The sequence below is a fragment of the Caretta caretta genome, chromosome 1, assembly GCF_965140235.1.
Source record: "Caretta caretta isolate rCarCar2 chromosome 1, rCarCar1.hap1, whole genome shotgun sequence".
Lineage (NCBI taxonomy): Eukaryota > Metazoa > Chordata > Testudines > Cheloniidae > Caretta > Caretta caretta.
The window spans coordinates 353,115,815-353,137,701 of record NC_134206.1 but is presented as its reverse complement, the minus strand read 5'-3'; the positions used below and the strand labels follow the sequence as shown (position 1 = coordinate 353,137,701).

Here is a 21,887-nt window from a genome sequence, read left to right as displayed (position 1 = left end):
ACCAACCAATTACATGTGGATTCATTTAAGATTTTTATTTCATTTGATTCTACATTTTTTTTCACATATAGTGCCCCCCCCCCGCATGACCTGTTCTGTCCTTCCGATATATTTTGTACCCCAGAATGATTGAGTCCCATTGATTGTCCTCACTCCACCAGGTTTTTGTGATGCCTGTTATATCAATATCCTCCTTTAACCAGCGAGGTTAATGACCAGGGAGGAGTATAAAAATATTGCTCAGGCATGCGGGAGTGAAATCAGGAAGCCCAAATCACACCTGGAGTTGCAGCTAGCAAGAGATGTTAAGAGTAACAAGAAGGGTTTCTTCAGGTATGTTAGCAACTTACTGAATGGGGGAGGCAACCTAGTGCAAAGGATGTGAAAAAAGCTAATGTACTCAATGCTTTTTTTGCCTGTCTTCACAAACAAGGTCAGCTCCCAGATGGCTGCACTGGGCAGCACAGCATGGGGAGGAGGTGACCAGCCCTCTGTGGAGAAAGAAGTGGTTCAGGACTATTTAGAAAAGCTGGACGAGCACAAGTCCATGGAGCCGGATGCACTGCATCCGAGAGTGCTAAAGGAGTTGGCGGATGTGATTGCAGAGCCATTGGCCATTATCTTTGAAAACTCATGGCGATCAGGGAAGGTCCCAGACGACTGGAAAAAGGCTAATGTAGTGCCCATCTTTAAAAAAGGGAAGGAGGAGGATCCGGGGAACTACAGGCCAGTCAGCCTCACCTCAATCCCTGGAAAAATCCTGGAGCAGGTCCTCAAGGAATCAATTCTGAAGCACTTAGAGGAGAGGACAGTGATCAGGAACAGTCAGCATGGATTCACCAAGGGCAAGTCATGCCTGATTAATCTAATTGCCTTCTCTGATGAGATAACTGGCTCTGTGGATGAGGGGAAAGCAGTGGACGGGTTGTCCCTTGACTTTAGCAAAGCTTTTGACACTGTCTCCCACGGTATTCTTGCCAGCAAGTTAAAGAAGTATGGGCTGGATGAATGGACTATAAGGTGGATAGAAAGCTGGCTAGATTGTCGGGCTCAATGGGTAATGATCAATGGCTCCATGTCTAGCTGGCAGCCGGTATAAAGCGGAGTGCCCCAAGGGTTGATCCTGGGGCTGGTTTTGTTCAATATCTTCATTAATGATCTGGAGGATGGTGTGGATTGCACCCTCAGCAAGTTTGCAGATGACACTAAACTGGGAGGAGAGGTAGATACGCTGGAGGGGAGGGATAGGATACAGAGGGACCTAGACAAATTGGAGGATTGGGCCAAAAGAAATCTGCAGTTGTCCTTGTTGAACCTCATCAGAGTCCTGCACTTAGGACGGAAGAATCCCATGCACCGCTACAGACTAGGGACCAAATGGCTCGGCAGCAGTTCTGCAGAAAGGACCTAGGGGTTACAGTGGACGAGAAGCTGGATATGAGTCAACAGTGTGCCCTTGTTGCCAAGAAGGCCAATGGCATTTTGGGATGTATAAGTAGGTGCACTGCCAGCAGATCGAGGGACGTGATCATTCCCCTTTATTCGACATTGGCAAGGCCTCATCTGGAGTACTGTGTCCAGTTTTGGGCCCCACACTACAAGAAGGATGTGGAAAAATTGGAAAGCGTCCAGCGGAGGGCAACAAAAATGATTCGGGGGCTGGAACACATGAGTTATGAGGAGAGCCTGAGGGAACTGGGGATGTTTAGTCTGCGGAAGAGAAGAATGAGGGGGGATTTGATAGCTGCTTTCAACTACCTGAAAGGGGGTTCCAAAGAGGATGGATCTAGACTGTTCTCCGTGGTGGCAGATGACAGAACGAGGAGTAATGGTCTCAAGTTGCAGTGGGGGAGGTTTAGGTTGGATTTAGGAAAAATTTTTTCACTAGGAGGGTGGTGAAACACTGGAATGTGTTACCTAGGGAGGTGGTGGATTCTCCTTCCTTAGAGATTTTTAAGATCAGGCTTGACAAAGCCCTGGCTGGGATGATTTAGTTGGGGATTGGTCCTGCTTCGAGCAGGGGCTTGGACTAGATGACCTCCTGAGGTCCCTTCCAACCCTGATTATTCTATGACTCTATGATTAACATGAGGCAGCCTAGTTCACCCATCTTATTATTTAGACTTCTAGCATTTGTGTACAAGCACTTTAAAAACTTGTCACTGTTTATCTGTCTGCCCTTTTCTGATGTGTCAGATTCTTTGTGTGAATGTTTCTCGTCTCATCTGGCCCATACTTTGTCCTCTTCCATCCTCTCCTCCTGACTAAACCCTAGAGAATCTCTATCAATAGACTCTCCTCTAAGAGAAGTCTCTGTCTGATCCACGTGCACCTCTGCAGCCATCGGCTTTCCCCCATCTCTTAGTTTAAAGACAGCTCTGCAATCTTTGTAATGTTTAGTGCCAGCAGCAGCCTGGATCCACTCTGGTTTAGGTGGAGCCCATCCTTCCTGTATAGGCTTCCCCATCCCAAAAGTTTCCCCAGTTCCTAATAAATCTAAACTCCTCCTCCCGACACCATCGTCTCATCCACACATTGCGACTCTGAAGCTCTGCCTGCCCACCTGGCCCTGCGCCTGGAACTGGAAGCATTTCTGAGAACGCCACCCTAGAGGGCCTGGATTTCAGTCCCTTTCCTAGCAGCCTAAATTTGGCCTCCAGGACGTCTCTCCTACCCTTCCCTACGTCACTGGTACCTACATGTGCCATGACCACTGGCTCCTCCCCAGCGCTCCACATAAGCCTATCTAGATACCTTGAGAGATCTGCAACCTTCGCACCAGGCAGGCAAGTCACCATACGGTTCTCCCGGTCATCACAAACCCAGCTCTCTATGTTTCTAATGATCCAATCTCCCATTACTAACACCTGCCTTCTCCTAATGACTGGAGTTCCCTCCCCCGGAGAGGTAAACTCAGTGCGAGAGGATACCCCATCATCATCTGGAAGGGGGGTCCCAACTATGGGAAGGTTTCCCTCTGTTCCCGTTAACTGCTCTCATTCTCTGAGCCTTTCATCCTCCTTAACAGCGCAGGGGCTGTCTGACTGGAGGTGGGACAAATCTAGTGTGTCCTGGAAAGCCTCATCAACTTACTTCTCTGCCTCCCTTAGCCCCTCCAGTTCCGCCACCGTGGCCCCAAAGCCTGTACATGGTCTCTGAGGGCCAGGAGCTCCTTGCACCGAATGCACACATACGCCACCCGCCCACCGGGCAGGTAATCACACATGCTACACTGAGTACAATGAACAGGAGAGCCCCCACTCGGCTGCTGGGCTTCTGCCTGCATTCTCTCCTACAGCTGCCTGGGTTAATGATAGGGTTTTGGTTTAAATCAAGAAGTTTTGATTATAGTTTAGTGTAAAGGTTTTAAAGAATGGCAAGTGTACCTCACCCCCTTCCCACTCCCCTGCCAAACTCCCTCTCGAAACTCCCTGTTAGCGGCCCCTGGTCGCACGCTCACTGCTTGATAAAGCCCGGCCTCCTTGATAGCCCCGCTCCTGACTAAGGCTCAGCCAATGAACAGAGGCGTCTAGATTTCAAACCTTGTTTAGAAGCTCACAGCTTCCAACTGCCGGCCACAGCACACGGTCCTTCGGACAGACAGACAGACACACACAAGCTCAGCACCCAGCACGTAAGCACCAAACACAAACACACTGCAGACAGCCACGCGGCGGAGCTCGCGGTGCCCCCGCTAACCCCGGCCGCCTTGCACCGATGCCGCGGCGGCTCCTTACAGGGCGAGACCCTCCCGTCTGACGCATGACGCAGGCATGGCACTGCCCCGAACCAGAGCAGAGCCACCCTTCGTTTCCAAATAATGCCCCCCGAGCCTCGGTACGGTATTCCACTGATTATTTACCCTCCCTGTTCAACCGCCCAAATTGGTCTTGCTGCAGCTTCCCGCCCTGGGATCGCGTTCGACCTCCCTCTGCTAGGCCGACGAGCCCCTGAGCAAATACCTGTCCCCAGGTAGGTGCCGACAGACTGGGATCAGGTCACCCCTTCGCCGCGTCTCTGTGATGCTGAATAGCCTGAGCTCAAGCCTCTCACTCATAGAATCATAGAATATCAGGGTTGGAAGGGACCCCAGAAGGTCATCTAGTCCAACCCCCTGCTCGAAGCAGGACCAATTCCCAGTTAAATCATCCCAGCCAGGGCTTTGTCAAGCCTGACCTTAAAAACTTCTAAGGAAGGAGATTCCACCACCTCCCTAGGCAACGCATTCCAGTGTTTCACTACCCTCCTAGTGAAAAAGTTTTTCCTAATATCCAATCTAAACCTCCCCCACTGCAGCTTGAGACCATTACTCCTCGTTCTGTCATCTGCTACCATTGAGAACAGTCTAGAGCCATCCTCTTTGGAACCCCCTTTTAGGTAGTTGAAAGCAGCTATCAAATCCCCCCTCATTCTTCTCTTCTGCAGGCTAAACAATCCCAGCTCCCTCAGCCTCTCCTCATAACTCATGTGTTCCAGACCCCTCATCATTTTTGTTGCCCTTCGCTGGACTCTCTCCAATTTATCCACATCCTTCTTGAAGTGTGGGGCCCAAAACTGGACACAGTACTCCAGATGAGGCCTCACCAATGTACTCCAAGGCAGGTTTCAAAGCCTTTAATCCAGCGCTCCCCAAATTTTTCACGATCACGCCCCGCTTTACCCTTGTCCGCACCCCCCCGCCCTCTTGGGAGCCAGGAGCAGGGACACGGCTCGGGAGGGGAAGAAGGCGCAGACAGAGGTAAGGGGGCCGAGGCTGGGGCTGCAGCTGGGGGTGGGTCTGGGGCCAGGAATGGAGCCATGGTCTGGTTCAAGGCTGGGACCAGGAACGGAGCCGTGGCTGTGGGCAGGGCTGTGGCGGGGAGCGGATCTGCAGTCGGTGTGAGGCTGGGGCTGGGGGCACCGGGAGCAGAGCCGCAGCTGTGGGCCAAAGCTGGGCTGGGGCTGGAGCAGAGCTGGGGGTGGAGCAGGGCTGGGTGCCACTCCCCCCCCCCGTGACGAAGAGGGACTGTTCTTAATGTTTCCTCTGAATATTGTGGGGGTGCCTCAGTTTCCCCTAGGCAGTTCTTAAATATCTAGGTGGTGGGATAAGGGTGTATGATCATTACAGAGCCCTAGGTGTGTGCAGGGGTCTAGACACAGAGAATGGCCGACACCCTGTTTCCTGGCACCTGGTGGCCTGGTCCTTCCCCCCTGCAAGGTGAGAGCTAAAGGGTTGGAGAACAAAGGGATCTGGTGACCTCCTGGCCCAAGAAAGGGACAAAGCCCAGAGGAGGAGGGGCTGGAGGGAGAGTCAGTTTGGGGCTGGCTGGGGACGAGGAGTGAAGTGCAGACTCACTGCCCCCCAAAATGGACCCAGCTGAGGGGTCCTGTTCTCTGCACCTACAACCTCTGTTTTAGACCATGTTCCTGTTGTCTAATAAACCTTCTGTTTTACTGGCTGGCTAAGAGTCCTGTCTGCGGAGTTGGGGGGCAGGACCCTCTGGCTTCCCCAGGACTCCGCCTGGGCAGACTCGCTGTGGGAAGCGCAGGGAGGGGCAGAGGATGCTGAATGCTCCGAGGTCAGACCCAGGAAGGGGGAAGCTGGGTGAGCTGTGTGTCCTGCAGACAGGCTTCTCACAGAGAGGAGACTTCACCCGAGTCGTGCCTGGCTTTGTAGGGAGCAGTTCCAGAGCATCGCCCCGGGACTGCGTGACACCCCCCTCCAGGGTTCTGGTTCCTGGCTCTGGGGAGGGAAGTGGGGTCTAGTGGTTACAGCAGGGAAGTCTGGGAGTCAGGACTCCTGGGTTCTATTCCCAGCTCTGCCAGGGGGCGAGCACACCTCTCGCAGGGCTGGGCCTGGCATCTATTCGCTGAGTATTGGGGTGGCACTGCAGGGCTCCATTGCTGCGCCAGGCCGGCCCCAGGCTCCCTACAATCATCACCTCGTAATTAAACAGGGCGGGGGAGGAATAGCGGTATGGAGGAAGCAGAGCGGCAGCACCCAGGCTGCAGGGAGATGGCTGGACAGACCGGGCAGCTTCTGGGGAGCTGGAGCCTCGCCCCCGCTGGCCAGAGGAGGGGAAGTAGCCGAGCTGCTCCCCGTGGCCCCAACCCCATCACCCACCCTCCCCATGAGCCTGTCCTGCCCCATGGCCCTCCCCGGCTCTGCTGCACGGCCCCTCATGTAGCCAGTGCCCAGGCGGGCCAAGCTGCAAGAGGAGCTGGTGCAGCTACGGGCATGAGCGTGGGGAGAGGCCCCCATCCAGGCCTCGCTCGGCGGCTCCACTCGTTACTGAGGGCCTGGTGCTGCCCACACCCTGCTGGCCACATGGCCTCACCCGGCCCAGCTGGGCAGGGAGCAGTGGAGATGCCGGGGGGGACGGGCCCTCTGTGACTCAGCTCTGATTCCTCATGGCTGGTCCCTGAGCTCGCAGCTCCCAGCCAGACGGGAACAGCTGCCCACAGGCCCCAGAGGAAGGAGAGGGGAGTGGGGGCAATCCTGCCCCACTGGGGAATGGGTCTCCCCGCAGCCTTGTCCCACCCCACTGCGGTTACACGATCGCCCCCCATGCCCCAAGGCTGGGCTCGGGAGCCGCCCCGCACCTGTCTCCACGTCCTGCACGTAGAAGTGCAGCTCGTCGGTGATCTCCGTCACGAAGACAGGCTTGTAGCTGGTGGTTCGCGCCTTCTCCTCCAGCACTGGCATCACCTCCTCCGCCGGCGCCTCCTCATACTGGGACCAGACCTGCCGGGGAGAGGAGACTGGGGCTGAGAGACGGAGCGGGCGAGGGGCACTGAAATGGGATCAGAGTGTCAACCCGAGTTGTTCTCCACGGGACCCCCTGGCCCAGCGCTGACCCAGTGCACCGTGCAGCCTCTGCTCCCGGGAGCCCAGGGCTGGCACCGCTGGAGTCCCATGGGGCTCCCCACACAGCTATGCAACAGCCCTGCCTGGGACCCCACTGTGTTCTAGGTGGGGAAACTGAGGCACAGGGTGGGTGAAGGGCTCTCTCCACAGGCACAGAGCACTCCTGCAGCAGCACCAGGAACTGAACCCAGGAGTCCTGACTCCCAGGCCTCTCGTCTAACCACTAGACCCCAGTTGGCACCTGGAGAGCTGGTGCAGGGAAGGGAGCCAGCCACAACCAGCGCGGCCAACTCGCTCCCCACCCCGCTGGCACTAGGTGCGGGTTCATTCCCCAGCAGGGCAGGGCCCAGATACTGGGAGACACAGCCCTGCCTGCTACGGACTCAGCCACCTCTCCAGGCTGGGGTCCTGTCTTATTTCTGGCACCAGATTTTCCCAGAGCTGATGGGCCCATCCTGCAGCCCGCCAGGTGTCCAGGCCTTTGACGCTGCAGCCCCGTGTGTGGAGAGGCCCGCCTGTCTATTAACCCAAACCCAACGCACTCCCCCCAAAAAGATTGGGGCCGTCCCTGGCCGGGGGCCAACCGGACCAACGGTGGTGCATGCTCGGGACCGTACAGGAACTGGCAGCCTCAGGGCCGCCCGGGGAGCTCAGAGGGGAGGGCTCCTAGCACGGGTGTGTTATTAATCATCCAAAGCTCCCTTTCTCTGGGCCAGACTCTGCTCCGGCTTCACCACCTGCTCCTGGGTGACTCTGGATTCACACCAGATGCAGCAGCCCATGGCCTGGAGCCACCGGGAGGGGGAAGGACCCTGGGGTAGCACAGACCAGATAGACAGGGCGCAGCACGGGCCCCAGGGCATGGCCAGGCAGCTGGGAGATGCCGGAATGGCAGTTCCACCCTACCAACCCCGGCTGGAGCCAGTGCGGCTCAGGTGCCCTGCAAGGGGCAGTGCCCAGCCAGCCCGGCCCATGCCCACGTCCTGGGAAGGGCGCAGCTGTCGAGCGGTGACCTCTCCTCGCCCCGCCTGGCGCTCCCCTAGCCCTGCGCTGAGCGGAGCCATCACCCCGGCGTTCAGGATGGCAGGAACGGGCTGGGACGCTGATTGGACGTGACAGCGTGTCAAGTCCAATCCAGTCGCTCGGAGGCTGAACGAGCAGCGGGGTCTGTCACAGGCGGCCAGCGACACAGGCCAGCCGAGTTTGCGGGCGCAGCAGAACGCACACACCCCTGCTGCCACGGGGAGCAGAAACCCCCCCACGCTCGTCTACGCAGCAGACAGGGTCGGGGGCTGAGATGAGGGAGCAGCTGCCGGGGAGCAGACCCCAGCTATCCCTGCCCCACATCCAGTTGCCCTCGGGAACGGCACAGGCTGGCTCCCTGCAGAGAGCGGGTGTGTCCCCAGCCCTGGACGGAGGGGGCACCCAAAGCCTGCAGGCCATGCAGCTGCGTTACCGGCACGGCCAAGTTGGATGGAGCTGCCCCGGCTCACGGCAGTGAGGAGGAAGGATCGGATCAGAACCAGCCTGAGCAACAAGAATGGATCAACCTGACACATGGACTGACCTTTCTCACCCCTGGCAGACCACTGGCCAGCCCAGACAGCTCCGCACAGGCTGGGGGCACGCCATGGACACCAGAGACCAGGCTCGGGCAAAGCAAGAAGACCAGCGAGCGAGCTGCAGCCCAGGGTGCCACCTGGGGCCACGGAAAGGGCATGGCTGGCGCGGCCCCCATCAGACACCAGTGTTGGGGCAGGGAGCAGCCAGGCAGACGAGGCGCCTGCTTCATAGAATCATAGAATATCAGGGTTGGAAGGGACCCCAGAAGGTCATCTAGTCCAACCCCCTGCTCGAAGCAGGACCAATTCCCAGTTAAATCATCCCAGCCAGGGCTTTGTCAAGCCTGACCTTAAAAACCTCCAAGGAAGGAGATTCTACCACCTCCCTAGGTAACGCATTCCAGTGTTTCACCACCCTCTTAGTGAAAAAGTTTTTCCTAATATCCAATCTAAACCTCCCCCACTGCAACTTGAGACCATTACTCCTCGTTCTGTCATCTGCTACCATTGAGAACAGTCTAGAGCCATCCTCTTTGGAACCCCCTTTCAGGTAGTTGAAAGCAGCTATCAAATCCCCCCTCATTCTTCTCTTCTGCAGGCTAAACAATCCCAGCTCCCTCAGCCTCTCCTCATAACTCATGTGTTCCAGACCCCAAATCATTTTTGTTGCCCTTCGCTGGACCCTCTCCAATTTATCCACATCCTTCTTGTAGTGTGGGGCCCAAAACTGGACACAGTACTCCAGATGAGGCCTCACCAATGTCGAATAGAGGGGAACGATCACGTCCCTCGATCTGCTCGCTATGCCCCTACTTATACATCCCAAAATGCCATTGGCCTTCTTGGCAACAAGGGCACACTGCTGACACATATCCAGCTTCTCGCCCACTGTCACCCCTAGGTCCTTTTCCGCAGAACTGCTGCCTAGCCATTCGGTCCCTAGTCTGTAGCGGTGCATTGGATTCTTCCATCCTAAGTGCAGGACCCTGCACTTATCCGTATTGAACCTCATCAGATTTCTATTGGCCCAATCCTCCAATTTGTCTAGGTCCTTCTGTGTCCTATCCCTCCCCTCCAGCGTATCTACCACTCCTCCCAGTTTAGTATCATCCGCAAATTTGCTGACAGTGCAATCCACACCATCCTCCAGATCATTGATGAAGATATTGAACAAAACCAGCCCCAGGACCGACCCTTGGGGCACTCCACTTGATACCGGCTGCCAACTAGACATGGAGCCATTGATCACTACCCGTTGAGCCCGACAATCTAGCCAGCTTTCTACCCACCTTATAGTGCATTCATCCAGCCCATACTTCCTTAACTTGCTGACAAGAATACTGTGGGAGACCGTGTCAAAAGCTTTGCTAAAGTCAAGAAACAATACATCCACTGCTTTTCATCCACAGAACCAGTAATCTCATCATAGAAGGCAATTAGATTAGTCAGGCATGACCTTCCCTTGGTGAATCCATGCTGGCTGTTCCTGATCACTTTCCTCTCATGCAAGTGCTTCAGGATTGATTCTTTGAGGACCTGCTCCATGATTTTTCCAGGGACTGAGGTGAGGCTGACTGGCCTGTAGTTCCCAGGATCCTCCTTCTTCCCTTTTTTAAAGATTGGCACTACATTAGCCTTTTTCCAGTCATCCGGGACTTCCCCGGTTCGCCACGAGTTTTCAAAGATAATGGCCAATGGCTCTGCAATCACAGCCGCCAGTTCCTTCAGCACTCTCGGATGCAACTCGTCCGGCCCCATGGACTTGTGCACGTCCAGCTTTTCTAAATAGTCCCTAATCACCTCTATCTCCACAGAGGGCTGGCCATCTCTTCCCCATGTTGTGATGCCCAGCGCAGCAGTCTGGGAGCTGACCTTGTTAGTGAAAACAGAGGCAAAAAAAGCATTGAGTACATTAGCTTTTTCCACATCCTCTGTCACTAGTTTGCCTCCCTCATTCAGTAAGGGGCTCACACTTTCCTTGGCTTTCTTCTTGTTGCCAACATACCTGAAGAAACCCTTCTTGTTACTCTTGACATCTCTCGCTAGCTGCAGCTCCAGGTGCGATTTGGCCCTCCTGATTTCATTCCTACATGCCCGAGCAATATTTTTATACTCTTCCCTGGTCATATGTCCAACCTTCCACTTCTTGTAAGCTTCTTTTTTATGTTTAAGATCCGCTAGGATTTCACCATTAAGCCAAGCTGGTCGCCTGCCATATTTACTATTCTTTCGACTCATCGGGATGGTTTGTCCCTGTAACCTCAACAGGGATTCCTTGAAATACAGCCAGCTTCGGACCGGGACCTGCTCTGCAGAGCGCCGCATGCCCATGACAGGGGCTCTTTCGAGCCACCAAAGCGCTGCCCCTCCGAGAGGGAGATGCCCGTACCTAGGCACGCAGCCACCTCTGAGAACGGGGCCTGGAGTGACCTGCCACGGCCCCTCGCTGAGTCAGCCGCGGCACGAGGAACTCTCCCTCTCCACCCAGCACCGGCAGGAGCCCTCCCCCGGAAGCCACCGCAGGGCCCCTGTGCGCTGACACCATGGGGAGACGCTGCTGGGCACAGGCAGGACGGGTCCCTGGGCCGAGTTCTCACGGGCTCGCAGTGCCCTGGGCTGTGCACTTCCCTTCACTCAGCTCCTTCCAGCCCCCTGGCTCAGCGTCCCCCACCTCTGGTGCTGAAACATGGCACCGCCGGCAAGGCTCCTGGCACCCCCAAACCACAGGGTGGCCATGCTGCGCTCACCCCACCCAGCCCCTGGTCACCCCATCACTGCCGTGCTCAGAGAGGCGCCGGACCCTGGCCACCCATGTAACCGGGGATGCCTCGCAAGCCCTCTAATTCAACCATCTTTCCATGAGCAGCCCAGGCCAGATCCAGGCTCAAGGCCTCCGTGGCTCGGACGACAGCTGCTGGCTCAGTCACGTGGCGGGAGCTGCCGACTGGACACGGAGCCTGGCACCCTGGAGAACAGGTCTGTGGGAAGGGGGGTTAACCAGGAGGGAGCAGGGACAGAGCGCCCCCTTGCCAGCCACACCACGGGGGCACGGTGACAGCAGGGAAAGAGGAGCTGCCGTATGGCAAGGAGGCAGCTGAGAACCAAGAGCCGTTGGCTCCCAGCACGTGGGCTCCCTGGCGCATGAACGTCCCAGCTCACGGACCGAGGCAGCCACCATCCTAGGGAGGAGCTGACAGCGGGGCACCCAGCCGGGCCTTGCGTCCATGGCACCTGAACCAGGGCACTGGTCTGCCGGGGGAGCCAGCACCTCCCGCACCTACTGCCTGTCCTCCCGCCCGGGCCAGAGGGGGGGCATTCCAAGCTGCCCCTGGGTTGTGAGGGGCTCCAAGACCCAGGCTGGAGGAGCGACGTGATCAGTGCTGGTGAGATACCGCGGTGACAGGCGGGCACCTCCCAGGACAGAGAAGGGGGCGTGGGCATCTGGGCGAGTGGCGCCCATCACAACCGAGCGCTGCGGGCTGCCGGAGCTACAGCCCCTGGGGTCCCACGTCTCCTGCTGGCGCCGCGGCTGCTCAGGCCTGACTGCATGGGCAGCAGGGGACCCCAGCTCCACTCGCCCGCCCAGCATTGGGCTCTGTCTGGCCGGGGGAGGAGCCCATCCGCTGTCTCCCGAGGACAGAGCTGTGCTGCCCCAGGCCTGAGGCCCTGCACACAGACACCGAGCCCGGGCGGCCCGCGGGACACGACACATGCAGAACCCTAGAAATGAGGGACAGCAAAGCCTGACTCTTGCTCCCCAGACCGCTCCCCGCAGCGCACAGCCCAGGGCTCTGCCCAGGCCGCACCCAGGGTCAGTGGCACACCCTGGGCTAGAACCCAGGAGTTCTGACCCCATTTCCACACCCCCCCCCAACCCACAGACCCCTGCCCTGGCTCAGAGTGAGGAACCCAGGAGTCCTGACCCCACCCCCAACGCACTAGAACCCACTCCCCTCCCAGACCGGGAGAGAACCCAGGATCCTGGTGCCTGCTCTAAGCGCTGACCCGGGAACACAAACCTGACATGCACAGCTGTGCCGGCAGCGGCAGGGGCAGCCCGAAGGGCAGCCGAACAGCTGCTGTACATGGCTGCGTGAGGCAGCTTGGTACCAGGGGGCCTGGCCAGTCTGTCACCGCTAGGAAGGAGCTGGGGTGGGGGGCTCAGTGCAAACACAGTCTGCCCCTGACAAGAGCCAAGGCGCTGGCAATATGGGACCCAGCCCTAGACAATGCCCATGGCTGGCACAGCCATGCACCGCTGCTGGCGCCGGGGGGGGCCTTGTGCTCACAGCACCAGCCACACCCATCGCCAATCCCTCCGGCACCATGCCGGCTGTAACCATGGCTCTGCAGAGGGGGCTCTGCGACACGCGATCCTGCTGGGAGGTGATGGAGAGGGCTCTCCAGGGCACGCTGCCAAATGCAGACTCCAGCCTTGGCACATGGGGCTATGCCAGCCCAACGCAGGGTCTTACGGTGCTTACCGAGGGCCAGAACCCTGGGCTCCTTCGGGGGGAGCCGCACCATGGGATGGGAATGCCGAGCCAGCACTGCAGTCCTATGGTTGGGGAGGAGACCCCCCCCCAGCACAACCACGGGGGACGCTGTAGCCCATGGGAATGCACTTGCCAAGCTCAGCCCAGCCCCGGGGAGCACAGGCTTCTGGGGACAGACGCCCGCTCGTGGAGCCCCTGGGTAGCCACGTCAGAGGCTGGAATGGCTCAAGCTGGGCCTGGATTCTCGGCAGCCCAAGCCAGAACGGAAAGGGGCCGCTGTCGAAGGAGAAGACCGAAAAGCACTGGGGGCAATTGGAGCTGAGACGGTAGCCGGACAGAGCCTGGGTGCTGCCGGGACTCCAGTGCGGCTGGAACAGAGTCCCTGGGCTGAGCACAGTGCCGGATTGGCCTGGACGGGCAGGCCTTCTGCTGGCGTACAATGGCAGGGCTCCACCAGCTGAGGATCTGGCCTGGACGATTTGGGGATTTGATTTACCTGGATTCTCAGTGCCTGTGCCGGGGCTGGTGGGACCGGGACTGTCCCTGAAGGCGGCTCTCCTCCCAGGGACAGGGCAGAGCGATGCAGGATGCCCACCCCAGGCCGACACAGATTGACATGAGCACTGGCTAGACTCTGCTCTGCCCCTGCCGTGCTTGGGCACTGCACCTCGAGCTGCTCCTTGTCTGGATCCTGGCCAGCCTGTAACCTAGCAGAGAGGCCCCTGGGCCGGGGCTGCAGCGAGCGGAAGGCAGCAGGGAACAGGACAGCCCTCTAGGATCATCCGGTCCGGAGGCCAGCACAGGGCTGCTCCCCCCACACATGCTCCAGCCCTTTGCCCTGTTACAAAGTGTCCCGGGCATTGGGGCTTCCCAGCCCCTGGGGAGATGATGCCCAAGCCCGGAGCGTCTCGCTGCCACGGGGTTTGCTGGTATCCAGGCTAAATCAACCGTCTCCACTCTCACCTCCTGCTCCTTTTGCAAATCACTGCTGCCGTCAGTCACCAGTGGCACATTTAGCCGGGTGGCACTGGTGTGTGCTGCCCGGCGCTGCCAGCCCAGAGGGGCCGGGGTCTGCCCGCAGCAAGCACCCAGGCAAGGGGGCAGAGACCGAGCAGGCCCGGCCCTTCCCGGCCAGGGGAGCAGCTCACTCTGCTGGGCACTGTTCAGCATCTCTCTGCCTGCTCCAGCCAGGGCTGAGGGAGCCTGGAGCCGGGGTGCAGACAATGGTGGCTGCAGGGACCCCGCAAAGGGACAGAGATCAAGCATAGGGAACATGTAGCACCATGGAGAGAAGAGAAGCCGCAGGCGGCGAGCCCAGGGCAGGGACACAGCACGCAGGATTCACTCGTTTGCTTTCTGACAAGTGAACTCCCAGCACATGTGAGGTCTGCCAGCCTCTCCAGGGGGCTGAGAACCAGGGGGGGCAGCCGGACAACGCTGGGGACCAGGGGGGCACTCAGGAGGCAGCAGCCTCTGCCCGCTCCCCCAGCTGGGCTAGGGAGTGGTGGCACTCTGGGTAACCCATGCGATCCTACAGCAGCTAGCCTGTGCTGTGGGTCACTTGATCTCAAGCTCAGCTCTCACACATGAGGGGATAAAGGGGGACTTAGGCGCGCTGGCCCCTGCTTATCAGAGTACGCACACTGTCATGTGAGCTCCCCGCATGCTCCCCCAGCTGCTGAATCAGCCCTGGATGTAATTAATGAAAGAATTAAGTGGACTGCTGGCTGGACCCCCAGGGGCCCTGCATGCTGCTTGCAAAGCACTCCCAACAGAGCACATTCAATTAAGCCTAGAAGACGGCTAGCTGGCTCCACGCACCACGGGGGCTTCCCTCTAACGCGGGAGGCTCGCTGCCCACTCCCTGAACCCCGGTGCGGGCTGGATGTTCTGCAGAGGGGGCGTTTCGGAGGGGTTGAAGCTATGTACGTAGATGTCACTTTCCCCTTCTCATCAGCACCAGAATCTCGTCCGGTGCATCCCGCCGTCACAAGGCAGGCACTTGGGGATCCAAGCGAGCCATGGGATGTTCCTCTCTCCGTTCACAGAACACCCTCCTCCACCCCGATCAGCCCTTTTCAGCTCACGGCTGTGGATCGCTCCGCGCCTGGCAGACCTAGACGGTGCGTGCTGTGAGTGGCCTTCGCGTTCGTAGGGCACGGCATGGCTCGGGAGAGCGTGCGTACGCAGCCCACCTGACTGGGCAGCTTTTGAGCCTGCCTGCTCGTTTGCGGCATGAATAGTGCCTTGGCAGCGCAGCGCATTCCCTCAATCTCTGGCTCAGACAGCTGCCCGCTTGGTGGGGTTCATGAAACCCCGCCTGCTTGCTCCAAGCGGTAGCTGGTAAGTGACGAGGTTAGTTTAGGCCAAACTACATGGAATTCATTCACCCCCCATGAGCCCTGCAGTACAGGCCACGCGGTACCCTGCGGAGGCCTGACGCTGGACTAGATGGGCCAATGGTCTAAAAGCAATAGACGAGGTGGGGACTCCAGACCTGACCTGGGACAAACAAGTGACCTACTTTAAGCGTTAGGACTGTTTGGAAGATCCCTGTGATTCACATCTCACGGCTGCCCTGTCCCCCCTTCCCCTTACACGCCCCTCTCTGCTTATTAACTAAACCAACGCCAAACTCACTTGGCCAGGCGCTCTGCCCTCTTGGGCTCCCCCTCCGGCTCTGTTCCAGCCGCTGTCTCCCACATTCACCTACCAATACCCACAATGGCGGATGGTATTTAAAACCTCAAGCCACGCAGCTCTGTTCACTGGAACGCCAGCCAACCCCTACAAGACAGTGTGCCCAGCTGGGCTGCTTTGCCACCCGCTGCCTGAGCTCTGGATGTCCTTGTTACCCAATACCCACACGTTCCTTGAGTCCTGCTCGGCTCCCAGCCTCCCGACATCTTGCAACACTGAGTTCCTGTCACGGAGTCCCTGGGCGCTGCTCTGGAGCTGCTGCTCCCCATGAAGCCAGGCAGGACTCTGGGGAAGTCTCCTCTCTGGGAGTAGCCTGTCTGCAGGACACACAGCTCACCCGGCTTCCGCCTTCCTGGGTCCGACCTCGGAGCATTCAGCATCCTCTGCCCCTCCGTGTGCTTCCCACAGCGAGTCCGTCCAGGCAGGGCTCCTGGGGAAGCCAGAGGGTCCTGCCCCCCAACTCCGCAGTCAGACGGGACTCTCAGCCAGCCAGTTAAACAGAAGGTTTATTAGGCGACAGGAACATGGTCTAAACCAGAGCTTGTAGGTACAGAGAACAGGACCCCTCAGCTGAGTCCATTTTGGGGGGCAGTGAGCCAGACAACCCCGTCTGCCCTTCACTCCATGTCCCCAGCCAGCCCCAAACTGACTCCCCGTCCAGCCCCCCCTCCTCTGGGCTTTGTCCCTTTCCCTGGCCAGGATGTCACCGGATCCCTTTGTTCTCCAACCCTTCAGCTCTCACCTTGCAGGGAGTGGGGGGGAGGGCCCAAGCCACCAGTTGCCAGGAAACAGGGTGTCGGCCATTCTCTGTGTCCAGACTCCTGCACACACCTGCCCTCTAGGGCTCTGCAGTGATCACACACCCTTATCCCACCACCTAGATAATTAAGAACTGCATAGGGGAAACTGAGGCACCCCCACAATATTCAGAGGAAACATTAAGAACAGTCCCGCTTCGTCACATCTCTCCCCCCTTCGAGACCAAACTGAGCGGGGTCACTTTAGCCAGTGACTTGGGGAAGTTCGAAGCCACCAACGTTCCCATGGATGCCCCAGCATCTCTCCCATTCCTTGGTAGGAGTTACACCAGGCCCTTCCAGTTTCACGCCCTCCCTTAGGTCGGGGGTGGTCGATAGCACTCGCAGGCCGCATGTGGGAAGGTTTCTGCGGCCCGTGCCCTTTGGCCACCCCAAAACCCCACGGGGTCAAACTGGGATTGGGTCTTCTCCCCAACAAGCTGGCCAAACACAGACACTTGGTTAGAGGACTGTTTAACTTTCTTAACAGCTTTCACTCCATCTGAGACCTTCTCAAAGCTATCCACACTGGATCTTCAACAGGACAGTCAGTGGATCCATTCACAACAGAAAATTTCTGGCCGTTAGGAACTGAAACTTTCTTGATTAAATCACTTTCACACCCTTCAGTGGCAGTAAACTGCTTGCAAAGACTCCATGAGGATTCCTTTCCCTAGGGCTTTTCTATGCAACAATTCACCCCTCACAGAAATTCTGCTCTTACCCTCTTTACCTAGGGCTTGCTCTAGAGGAACACTTTCCTGAGCAACAACGGACTCTTTCTGGGTCTCTCTTACATCCAGAATTACCTCTGGCCCATCCGGCAGATTCCTACACAATCCCCTTTCAGGCAAACTTACAGACTTCCGAGATAAAAGGTCAGAAGCATTCTCCTTCCCTTTGCCACACACAAGTTCAGGAATCTTTTCCTTCTTGCTACAGGTTACCACACCCTCAGTAGGTAACACAATCACATCACCTTCATGCTCTCCTTGTGCCCTGGCTAGGATCTCACCCTGATCAGACAGAGTTGCGATGCCCTTTCCCAGCCACACACTAGCAACAGGCAAAATACAAGCACCAGAATTGTCTGCTTAGCTTTAAAAGCCTAATAAGTGCTGCGTGTACTAAGCCACAAGGGCACCTCCACACCATTCAGAGGAAACAGGCTAACTCGGCTCCACGCGGAGGAGGCTTTCCTAGCCTCAACTCTGAAGGTGCCGCTGTCTGTTTCGCTCCATGCCCCCTTGCTCTTGTCCGACAAGACACAGTGGCCGGAAATCCCTGATCTCACCCATCCCATTCAGCATTTCCTGCGTCTCTAGGGCGTCCCCTCTCGTTCCCCGCCGCCCAGGAGAGCTGGGAGGCATCCGGCAGGACCAGGTCACCTGGCTGACCCTGGCTGCGGGGCTCCTGGGGGCTGGGAGGGCAGCACGGGACTCCGGACAGTGCTGGCGTGTTAATATGTTTTAATGGGTTGATTTTTCCCACTCGTTGCCTCTGACAGAAATTCAGAGTGATGGGGCCTGTCAGGCAGGTAGCAGCAAGACAAGAGGGTTATAAAACAATTAATTGCCGAATAAACCCCTGCTTTAATTGTTGTGTTCACACCGGCTGACACCGGCGACTGGCTCGGGCTGCTCTCACGCTGGGCCGTGGCTGGTGGCTCACGCACAGGCTGCTACGCCGGAAACCTCCTCTGACCCGGGAGGCTCCCTGGCGCTCCGGGCATGAGCTGTGCCAAACACAGCAGCCATGCTCCAGAGCGTGGCCAGTTCGGGCCGCAGCCTCGCCGTGCAAGGAGGTGTGCAGGGACTCGGGTCGCGTGCAGCACCCCCAGCTTGCCTGCATGCCAGGGAAGGGCATTTCCCTGCCCCATGGCCCTGGCCTGCCCTCCCGCTGGGACATGGGGGGCTGGGCCCTCCCCTTGCACGCTGATGGGCTGGCCAAGGACCAAACCCAGATGCTCTTCCACTGTTAGTTGCGGCCCCACTGGAGCCTGCCCCATGGTGCTTATAGGACCCCACCCCGCACACAGCCAAACTCGGGAGGCTCCCAGGCAGTTGCTGCCCCACAGACGCATGTTTCAGAGCTACCTGACAGTCCATGTGGGTCTGCATGGGGCCCAGTGGGGCAGCAACGCCCCCACACCGCCCTGCTGGGACGGCTCCGCCAGGGCAGGGGGCGGAGCAGCAGAGAGCACCCGCTTGGATCCAGGGCTGCAGCAGACGTCAATGCAGGAACCGGCCATATCCCCTGACTGGCCCGGCGGGGTGAAGGAGCTTGGCGCCAGGATGGACCCGCCAGGCCACTGGATCATCCCGGCCGAGATTCCGCTGGGGCTTCCGGAGCGGCGCCGGGGCTGGATGGCGCCTGGGAAGGGGCTGGGGGTGGCGTGGGGGCGGCGCAGGATCTCCAGCTGGGGCCACACGGGACCATCCCAATGCCCCGGCCGATCAATTCCAAACCACTGGTGGTGTTTGGGCATCAACGGCAGGACCCGACTGGTTTGGGGGGAGTGAGGGCCACATGGAGCCCCTGGTGTCTGGTCAGCAGAGCCCCAGCCTCCGGCACGGCAAATTCTCTACAGATCCCAGCAGAACCTCACCCCTTCCAGCACCCCCCCCCATCTCATCTCTCGCCATCTCCCAATACAGCTTAAACATGCCGACACCTGGGGGGTAGGTAGGAAAGGAAGGCATTGGAGGGGCACATGGAGCCCCTGGCATGGGGGAGGGGAGGAAAGGGGGCAGGGAAGGAACGGGGTGTGATGAAGTGGGCCTGTTCTTAATGTTCCCTCTGAATACTGTAGAGGTGCCTCAGTTTCCCCTAAGCATTTCTTAAATCTCTAGGTGGTGGGATAAGGGGGTGTAATGGTTGCAGAGCAAAGGGCCAGGGTACATAAATGGCTGACACTCTGTCTCCTGGCAACTGATGGCCTGGGCCCTTCCCCCCTGCAAGGTGAGAGCTAAAGGGTTGGAGAACAAAAGAATCAGGTGCCCTCAAGGAACAAAGCCCAGAGGAGGAGGGGATGGAGGGAGTTTCAGTTTGGGGCTGGCTGGAGACATGGAGTGAAGGGCAGACGGGGTTGTCTGGCTCACTGCCCCCCAAAATGGACCCAGCTGAGGGGTCCTGTTCTCTGCACCTGCAAGCTCTGTGTTAGACCATGTTCCTGTCGTCTAATAAACCCTTCTGTTTTACTGGCTGGCTGAGAGTCACGTCTGACTGCGGAGTTGGGGGGCAGGACCCTTTGGCTTCCCCAGGACCCCGTGTCACGGAGTGTGGGGGAGTCCAGGCCCTGCACCCCTCTTCCTGGGATCCACTGAGACTCTCAGCCAGCCAGTAAAACAGAAGGTTTATTGGACAACAGGAACACAGTCCACAACAGAGCTTGTGGGTACAACCAGGACCCCTCAATCACATCCTTCTGGGGGAGCAGGGAGCTTAGACCCCAGCCCTGGGGTTCCCTGTGTTCCTCCCCCCAGCCTCCAAACTGCCAACTCAACCCACCCAGCAGGTTCCCTGCTGCAGCCTCTGTTCACATTCCTGGGCAGAGGTGTCACCTCCCCCTCCCCCTCCTGGCTCAGGTGACAGGCTCTCAGGTCTCCCATCCCCAGGGCACATTCCCAGGTCAACACTCCCCCCTCCCTGCTGAGTCACATCGTCACATCTCTCCCCTCTTCGAGACTGAACTGAGCGGGGTCACTGTGACCAGTGACCTGGGGAAGTTCGGGGCCCCCTCTCCGGGACAGCGCATCCGCTATCAGGTTGGCACTTCCCTTCACGTGGACCACGTCCATGTCGTAATCCTGCAGGAGCAGGCTCCATCTCAGGAGCTTGGCGTTGGCTCCTTTCATCTGGTGCAGCCAGGTCAGGGGCGAGTGGTCGGTGTAGACGGTGAAGTGCCGCCCGAAGAGATAGGGCTCTAGTTTCTTGAGGGCCCACACCATGGCCAGGCACTCCTTCTCGATGGCCGCGTAGTGTTGCTCCCGGGGTAGCAACTTCTTGCTCAGGTACACGATGGGGTGTCTCTCCCCCTTTTCATCCTCCTGCATTAACACCGCCCCCAGTCCCGTGTCGGAGGCGTCGGTGAACACCACAAAGGCCTTGTCAAAGTCCGGGTTCGCCAGAACTGGGCCACTGACCAGAGCCTCCTTCAGCGCCCGGAAAGCCTCCTGGCACTGCTCGGTCCAGACCACCTTGTCTGGCTTCCCCTTCTTGCATAGCTCAGTGATGGGGGTGGCTATGGCGCTAAAGTGAGGCACAAATCTTCGGTAGTATCCTGCCATCCCAATAAAGGCTTGGACCTGCTTTTTGGTGTAGGGAGCGGGCCAGTCTCTGATCACCTCCACCTTGGCTGGTTCCGGCTTTAGGCGGCCGCTCCCCACCCGATGGCCCAGGTAAGACACTTCCGCCATCCCCACCTTGCACTTCTCCGCTTTTACAGTCAGCCCAGCCCCCTGGAGTCGGTCCAGCACTTGTCTAACCTGGGACACGTGGTCCTCCCAGGTCTGGCTAAAGACACAGATGTCATCAATATACGCCACGGCAAAACTCTCCACCCCCCTCAGGAGCTGGTCCACCAGGCGCTGGAAGGTGGCCGGCGCTCCCTTGAGGCCGAAAGGCAGGGTCAGGAACTCATAGAGCCCCAGAGGGGTGATAAAGGCCGATTTCAGCCGGGCATCTGCATCCAGCGGCACTTGCCAGTAGCCCTTTGTAAGGTCCATGGTGGTAAGGTACCGAGCTCCTCCCAGCTTGTCTAGGAGCTCATCAGGCCTGGGCATGGGGTAGGCATCCGATACAGTGATGGCATTGAGCTTCCGATAGTCCACACAGAACCGGACCGACCCGTCCTTTTTGGGGACCAGCACCACCGGCGAGGCCCAAGGGCTGGCAGATGGCTGGATCACCCCCAAAGCCAGCATGTCCCGGACCTCTCTTTCCAGGTCCTGAGCAGTTTTCCCTGTGACTCGGAAGGGGGAGCATCTTATCGGCGGGTGCGACCCTGTCTGCACCCGGTGGACAGTCAGATTAGTGCGTCCAGGCTGGTTGGAAAATAGCTGTCGGTACGGATGCAGCACCTCCCTGACCTCAGCTTGCTGGGCAGGGGTTAGCTGATCCGAGAGGGGAATTGTTTCCAGGGGGGAACCAGCTCTGGTCCCAGGGAATAGATCTACTAAAGGGTCATCTCCCTGCTCTTCCCACTGTCCACACACGGCCAACACCACATTCCCCCTGGCATAATATGGCTTCATCATATTCACATGGTACACCCGGCGGTGGTGCGCCCGGTTCGACAGCTCCACCACATAGTTTACCTCATTGAGCTGCTTGACGACCTTGAAAGGGCCCTCCCAGGCGGCCTGTAGTTTGTTCTTTCTCACTGGGATGAGAACCATCACCGGATCCCCGGTGGCGTAGGCACGGGCCCTTGCCGTGCGGTCATACCAGACCTTCTGCTTCTTCTGGGCTCTGGCCAGATTCT

The 21,887-nt window shown here is 58.3% G+C and overlaps 1 protein-coding gene across 1 annotated transcript in view; it reads right to left on the bottom strand.

Annotated features, from left to right (window-relative positions):
* Window positions 1-21,887, bottom strand: part of SND1 (staphylococcal nuclease and tudor domain containing 1) — a 507,509-nt gene that overhangs the window by 6,103 nt on the left and 479,519 nt on the right. The window contains exon 18 of the mRNA XM_048821939.2: window positions 6,583-6,724. Coding sequence (XP_048677896.1) covers window positions 6,583-6,724 — 142 coding nt within the window. The remainder of the gene's footprint in view (window positions 1-6,582; window positions 6,725-21,887) is intronic.